This window comes from Rhinichthys klamathensis, unplaced genomic scaffold (genome assembly GCF_029890125.1).
Source record: "Rhinichthys klamathensis goyatoka isolate OS25496 unplaced genomic scaffold, OSU_Roscu_1.1 h1tg000682l_1, whole genome shotgun sequence".
Classification (NCBI taxonomy): Eukaryota; Metazoa; Chordata; class Actinopteri; order Cypriniformes; family Leuciscidae; genus Rhinichthys; species Rhinichthys klamathensis.
In genome coordinates this window covers 27,390-35,714 of record NW_026607113.1, presented here as the reverse complement: position 1 = coordinate 35,714, position 8,325 = coordinate 27,390, and the positions used below count along the sequence as shown (strand labels likewise).

Below are 8,325 nucleotides of genomic sequence, written 5' to 3'. Positions count from 1 at the left end.
AGAGAGAGAGAGAGAGAGAGAGAGAGAGAGAGAGAACGGCCGCTGGACTCCATTAACGCAAAACCCTCCAGGAGCTCGTCGCTGGACTTTGGCGATTTTCTTCTTTTTCGGGAATCTTCCACATGATAGGATTAAATACGCGGTCGAAGGAAAGAAAGCGTGCAGACTGTTGAAGTTCTGGGAAGTGAAGTGGTGTTTTGTGGATTTGTTTCGGCGTATTTGTGAAGGTTAGTGAACGCTATGATTTCACTCCTCTCAGGATTTGTCTGGCGTAGCTAACGTTACTCCACAACTCTGGATACAAATCTCACTGTTTCCCTGCTCAAACCCTACGTGTTACTTTGCTTTGTGTTACGTACTCTCGTATCCTACCAAAAAAAAAGCGAGTAAACTAACTTTCGTGGTCGTTTTTGTGTGTTTTCTCTCATTGACCTGGCTGTCTTTATTTAGTTGGCATTTGGAGCGGGGCTGCTGACGTCATCATAGCTCAGAGATTGACCGTTAGTCGCACGAGCTACAGGTTTAATATCATATTTAGGTTTAAATCTGAATTTGTATGATATTTTGTTGTAGTTTATTAAATTAGGCGGCTGGTATGATTTAACTTACTGCATTTAGTTCACACCGACTTCTGGAAATAATACCAATTCCATTCAGTTTAAAACGTGACAAACATTACAATGTATTGCAAAAGCACTTCCAAAGTAAATCTAATGTTTCATAATAATTTAATATATAGTAATTCTAATACCCTTATCCACTTGACATACCTAAAGAGCTTTTAATTAAATTTATTTATTGTTTATTTACACATTTTATCATTGAAGTATTATTTTATCATTTTATTATTTTATTATTTTGCACATTGTTATTAAAGGGTTAGTTCACCCAAAAATGATAATCCAGTCATTAATTCCTCGCCATTATGTTATTCCAAACGACATAAGACTTTCCTTCATCTTCTAAACACAAATTAAGATCTTTTTAATGATATCTAAGAGATTTCTGTCCCTCCATTGACAGCCTACGCAACTACCACTGTCAAGCCACAAAGGTAGTAAAGCCATCATTAAAGTAATCCATGTGACTCAGTGGTTTAACCACAATTTTAAGTATGGACACGAGTGCTTTGTTTGCGCAAAAACAACATAATTTACCATTTTATTTAAAAATATGAATCTCCAATGCACCTTTACACAGCAACGTTTGTTCTCGCATCAACACAACACGCATGGAGATTAATATTTGTAAATAAAGTGGTAAAGTATGTTTTTGAAAGTGGTAGTTGCGTAGACTGTCAATGGAGTGACAGAAAGCTCTCATATTTCATTAAAAAGATAATTTGTGTTTAGAAGATGAACGCAAGTCTTATGGGTTTGGAACAACATGAGGGTGAGGAATCAATGACTGAACTTTCATTTTTGGGTGAACTAACAAATGTCATGTGCTGTCATTAGTGATTCGATTAATTTCTGTGAACCGGTTCTTTCGGACAGTTCATTTCAATGTTCATAAACCTTACGTCATCAAGTAACGATGGCACGACACATTTATTTTCGAACAACTTGTCTTGACCGGTTTCTTCATATGAACCGGGTTCAACCGGCTCAAAAGAACGATTCGTTCAAGATCCGAACATCACTAGCTCTCTATAATGTCCAAAAGCGTTGTCTAGGTGGGCATCTCTCACTAGCTATTGAGATCTGTGTCTCACTCACTTTACTTTGACCGGTTGGACACTTGTTGCTGAACTTCCCAGACTTCAGATCCTCATGTTTGTGATGTTTTGACTGTTTTTAAAGGATGGCGTTGGACGGGATCCGGATGCCAGACGGCTGCTACGCAGACGGGACCTGGGAACTGAAGATGAACGTGACGGACCTCAACAGGGACGTGTCCCTCAGAGTCACCGGGGAAATCCACATCGGCGGGGTGATGCTCAAACTCGTGGAGAAACTTGGTACGTACACGGTTTCCACCCTTCGTCTGAGTTTGCTGAGCCGAGTGATGCTCATGCTAACTGCGCTTTCATTGACTCATGGTCGCCGTACACATGATTATTCACTGATTCAACTGTAATTCATCATACACTGCATTCAGACATCCAAGCGTAACGCGTAATGTGATTCACAGTGCAGGTATTCTCTCATTATTTGTAATAATTGACTGACATATTCCGACCAGACTGTTTAATTAGTTAATATTTGTTCATTTTAAAACTATCGGCATTGACTGATAACTGAGCCATAATAGCAGAAGTGGTCATTTATATCATCAACAGTGATATTTTCGGTGGTGGTTCGGTTGAATGATCGGGCTGTTTTAATAATCGTACTAATTCTACACTCTTGCAAATAAGGGCTTTTTATTGGCATTGATGGTTGCATGAAGAACCTTCAACATTCGTGGAATTACTATAAGGTTCTTTATAGTGGAAAAAGGCTCTTTTAGATTATTAAAATGGTTATTTTGCGCTACCTAAAGAATCAAAACAGATTCTAATATATGCAGGATTTGTACAAAGTGCTTGAATTAGATTTTTTTGACATTGAAGTCCTGGAAAACCCTTGAAAACAGACGTATTTATGAAAAGGTACATGGAAAAGTGCTTGAATTATTAAAAGACATGTGAAATTATTGCTTAATTTTATTGATAAAACAATCTTTTGACACAAAATTAATGCTGCAGCCATTTTGCATGGCTATGAGCGTGATATTGCTCATAAATATCCACGTGTATGATAGTGTTTTTATTCTTCAGGTCAATCATATTCATATTCATGGGAGAAAAAATCTGTTTGAATTAATAAATATCTTTGCTATAATATCCTTTTACTGGTTAAAGCTACCACAGTCATTGCATGTGCTGCACTTTACCATTTTGTTTTATTAGTTTATTTATCTATTATTTGAATTTGAAATGATACTATTCTTTGATAAATGAGATCTCTGATTGTAGTCCTTGAAAACCAAAAAAGTAGTGTTTGGAAAGTCCTGGAATTGTATTTTACAGTGTCTGTACGAACCCCGTCTATGGGATCACTGCAAAAAAAAGGTTTTGAAAGCTTAATTTTAAGAGTGTATGAGAATAGCAAAGTCCACACCTCAGGTATAGCCATGATGACACAGAGGATTCAGAGTGATTTATTCCCAACTTATGAGCGATTTACAGCGAAAGCCAATCAGAATCCACCGGTAGAATACATAAAGCAGTTTTATATCGGACATCATGTTCTATATGCTAGGGCTGTCGCTTTTGTGAAAAAATCCTGTTCGATTTTTGAGTCATAAGTGTTCATTGAATCGATTTTCCATCGAAAGACGTTTCCATTTTCAACACCAAATACAGGCAAATCCACGGACACCTAACAGGCATTAGGACGAGCATAAAGAGGGCGCTTGAGACGCACAAGTCAGCAATATTCCTGATGATTTATTGGTGTGAAGTTTCGTGCTCAATGACAAACAGGAGCGCAACATTCAGGGATTGAGATTAACACCTCGACCCGCCAAATGCGGGTACAAATGAACTTTGGCGGGAAACGCTGTCAAATCACGAGCCAATCTGGCGTTTCTGTGTTTACTCACTTTGCTGGGGAAGTTCGTGTAAGACAAATCTGTGTGGATTTAGCGCAAATACGCAACTCGTGATCCTCATGATATATTAAATACAGCGTATTGCAGAATCTGCGCATTTCTGGCTTACTTGAACACACACACACACACACACACACGTCACTACGCAACAAATAACGGCGCGCTTGTTCACTTGCACTGAAGTAATAGCGAATATTAAAAAGCATTTGGTGAACAGAAAAGACATTGTTATTGTCCAGCATCCCACATGTTCTGTGTGCTGTATTGATCTGTCCACCGAAAACACATTTTTGGTAAAACAAAAATTAATAAAAAAGGCCGTTAAAATCGATTCCCTATTTTCGTTTTCGAATCTTGTGTTGGTTGGTCCGATCGATTGTGCAATCTATTTTCTAACGTAAAGTGACAGCCCTAATAGATGTGTCCTCGTTTAATGAAAAACCCTTAACGGATGATTATTCCCTTGCATTATTAAATGGACGTGTTTGTGTGATATTTATATCTTTGGTTCGAAAACAAAAGTTTGGAATGATATTAAATGTGGCATAATTTGCTTCCTGACCATTTCCTTGCAGTTCATCCTTGTTGTTTGGAGCTATAGAACAAAACAGCCTTTGTTTTCCGTGCTCTTCCCACTCCATGAAGACGAAGATGAAGAACACATGTCCACTGATCCTCCCTTGTGGAGCCATTGCATTATTATTGCATTTTTCTGGATTTTCTGCATGTGTTGCTGGGATGTTGTGAACTCCTTGAATGCTTGACGCTTTACAGTGTCTGAAAAGTGTTGCTGTAAACGATCAGCTGTGGCATCTGTTGTTTTCTTCTTTGCTGGAGAATGAGGCACACCAGGACCTCCTGTGGCTCGGCCTTCATCTTTGAGCAAAGATGTTAAAAAAGCAGCTTTGTTTGAGGGTAAATGTGTGAGAAAACTCCTCTTGCCGTGGTCATTAGGGACTGGTTACCCATGATGCTCATGCATTAACCCTGTAAACTCTCCAGGAATGTGTGGTTGTGCTAGTTTAGAGCACATGTTAGCTATTAACCCTCAGAGAAACTTCATTTCTCGTGACCCAGACATGCTGCTTGAAGATACCTACGTGGAGCTTAACAAAAATGTTGTTGTTGTTCTCCTTTGTGCTTCGTTACTGTGCTTTGTTAATGAGAAAGTTTGTCTGTTGGCTCATTAACCCTACATCTGTCATTTTTGAGGCCTCCAAATGATCAAAACTTTGCGTTTGCACTCGATCTCCTCAGTCCTTCTGTCTCTGATTGAGAGTTTAGACTCTTATCAAGTAAAAGTCTTTCAGTGTAATTGTAAACGTCCTCCTTCAGCTCGAGCTTCACGAGTCTTTCCGTGTCAAATCTGACCTGATTTGCTGATGAACTTTTACATTAATATTCGAACAGGAACGCTTACTGGACTGAAGCAGGTTTACTTAATTATCCAGACATAATTTTATAGAAAAATCATGAGTATCAAATATGATCATCAGGCTTTTGAGGAAGGTTTATTTGTTCATCTCTCTCAATCATCATCATTGTATTGCATTGCATTATATGTTTTAAAACTACAGATCTTTGATCTTAAAACTAAGCACTTAAATATCATCTTACTAAGACATATTATTGGTAGATATAGAGTGACGACTGATATTTTAAATGCAGTTTGCTTTCAAACAACTCAAACATGCGTTTTAGTCTGGGACTAGTTTAAGTGTGTGAAACCGGGGTTAAGGTGACGCTGTACAGGGTTAAACAGATCAGCAGTGCAGCGAGTTCTTGGATGCTTTGTGCTCTTGGTACGCCAAATAAAAAATATTATATTTTGACATTTTGTGGAATCTGTCAAGTCTGGATGAATTGAGAACCACGATTTTTTTTGTTTCAAACAGAGATCACAGTTCTTCCAAATACGTCATTGTTTTTCATTAATCATTACTCTATGAATCTAGCCTGGAAATCCAGACCCAAAGCCGAAAGATTGAGGGTCTGGCATTGAGTAATGAAAATCGCCCAACTCGAGGGGAAGCATGCATTTGAAAATCTCACTGCACGTAATTGGATAACACTACGGCCAATCACAACTATAAGCCTCATACGCTTCGCTACCAGCGGAGCTAACTGGTAGATTTGACTCTAGCCGTATCCGGTCGGCAAAACAGCAAAAACATCCTTCTTGCAAAGGAACGATTCGAGCGTCCTCTTTTAGATAAAAAGCCAAGTCTAACTCGTTCATTGTAGCGGCCAAAGCCGTTTCAGACAACTGGTGTTCATCCATAGCCATCTTGCAATGTTTATTAGGGATGCAACAATACAGTTAGCCCACGGTTCAATACATACCTCGGTTTTTTAACCACGGTTTTCGGTTCGGTTCTGATGGCTTGACACATAAGAGTGTTTTTTTGTTATTCTATGCTTAGCCAATAGGAACAGTAAGAGGTTAAGGAGGAAAAAATTAAAACGGTTAATTGCAATACTCCTTTATTTTACTTAAAAGCTAAGAAAAGTCCACTAGTTCCTAGTGTGTAGTAATATAATATAAAATTAACACTGACATTTCACAGCTACTGGTAGCCCATGTAGGCTACAAACTGGGGAACACATAAATTCCTAAATTTTGAAAATAAACATACATGTGAAGTTGGTAAGCATAAATTGACCATTTCAAATAAACATACTTGCACTTCAGTAAACATAAATAAGCCATCTTAATTAAACTTAACAGTTATCCAGTACAGTGTCCTTCATTCAGAATGTAAAGTGCAATAATTTCACTTAGGTCAGCTATCTATTCCTGTATTTTGAGGTTTCCGTTTAAGTAGGCTACACGTGTAAAACAATGCTTGCACACAGTCATTTATTTGTTTACCGTTTTTTTTCTTCCTCAATATTATACTCAACGGCAAAACCGAAATGTCCCCACACCACGGATTTAAAAGACGCCGGCGCTTCCTCGTACTGCAGCCTGACTTGCTCGCCATGTTAAAGTGTGGAATGATGGTTAAGCCGTTAGTTTCCTCATCTCAGCTCGTTACAGGCACACACAAACAGTCAATTCGGAGAGAAATAAAACGCACATAAATTATTTAATCGTAAAACCAAAAAAACGCAATTCACAAGTGCGTATTGAACCGTGGATGTCGTACCGAACGGTTCAATATTATATTGAGAATTGTGGCATCCCTAATGTTTACTAATGGTCGCCTCTGGCTAAAACTATATCAGATACACCGATGTGATTGGTGCAGCTCGGCTATTAACTATCGGCATAGTTAATGAGCATCATTGCTCAATGCCAGAGTAACTCGCTGAGCAAATTCAAATTGTGCTCTAGCGTGAACTCTGGATTTCCAGGGTACTCTGATCAGCATTGTTTGAATTAATCTCTTGAATGAATGATTCAATGACAATTCGTTTTTTTTTAACAGTCACTTGTCACTGGTGTAACGATGTCACTGATATAATCTTTATTTGAAGTGCCAAGTTATTTTCAAGAGGTAATTTACTCTATTTTGATCGCATCCGTAGGCATCAGTGTTTACATCCGAACTATAAACTTTCAACCCAGCTCTTCTATGATAATATGAATATTTGTAAGACTAAACTAATGACACTGTGAGGTTGAAAAGACTTGAAATATCTTATAAGGGTTGAAATATCTAGCCTATACATGACAACTGCTCTCTCTGGATCAGAACACAGATCTAAATGATCTCTGTGACCGTACTTGTCCGAGGTTTAGGCCTAATAGACAGAGACGAATCGTTGTCATTTCAGAATAAGATTTCCTGGGTGTTTGATTTGAGATTGTGATCTTTTAACAATTAAACAATTGAAATAACAATGTTATTTCTCAAAGTCATTACTGAACTGAACATTGTTAATATTTGAAATTGTTAATTCTTATGAGCTTTTCTCATTTGTAATGTCTCTCAGCCATCTCTTTCTACAGTCTTTCTTCAGATCTCCCTCTTGCTCGTTCTCCTAATGCTGATTGGCTACACACTTGTTGTGTCGGTCCGACCAGCTTTCAAACAGCGTTTTTTCAAATATCGCTTACCCCACCTTTAATCGTGCAGCTCTAATCCGAAGTAATGGATAAGGTGAAACCATCCTAGTGTGATTTTCTTTTCTTTTTTTGAGAAATGAATAAGCTGTGTCTTGCATGGCAGGGTTAACTGACTGAATAAGACTCTTGCAGTTTAAAATGTGTTTGTTTTTCTCTTGAGCTGTTTGCCACTAAGCTTTCCCTTCATCCTGCTGTGATATTGGTGCATATTAAAGAACAGACGTCTCTAAATTGTTTAGACGCCTCGTCACAGTTTCATGATCTCTGTGATTGGAGGAAAGGGGTCGAATAACTCCTCTTTGTAACTTTTATTTTGTCCTTGTAAGATTATTGTAAGCTCGACCAGTCTGTCCTACTTTAAGAAGACAAAGATGCCTCACGCCTCTGGCGTTTATGTTTCATGAAATCCATTATACCCTTGACATGATATGCCTTTAATGCATGTCCTTCATTTACACTCTAAAAAATGCTGGGTTGTTTCAACCCATGTTTGGGTCAAATAATGACAAACCTAACCGTTGGGTTTAAACATTTTATTTAGCCTAATAGTTTAAACCAACGGTTGGGTTTGACCATATTTGACCCAAACATGGGTTAAAACAACCCAGCATTTTTTAGAGTGAATTATAGTGCTGAAATGAAGTGTGTTGTTTGGT

General features: G+C 38.1%; 1 protein-coding gene across 1 annotated transcript in view; it reads left to right on the top strand.

Annotated features, from left to right (window-relative positions):
- Positions 1–8,325, top strand: part of fermt2 (FERM domain containing kindlin 2) — a 31,961-nt gene continuing 23,636 nt past the window's right edge. Inside the window, exons 1-2 of the mRNA XM_056241905.1 lie at positions 1–227; positions 1,803–1,960. Coding sequence (XP_056097880.1) covers positions 1,804–1,960 — 157 coding nt within the window. The 5' untranslated portion in view covers positions 1–227; position 1,803. The remainder of the gene's footprint in view (positions 228–1,802; positions 1,961–8,325) is intronic.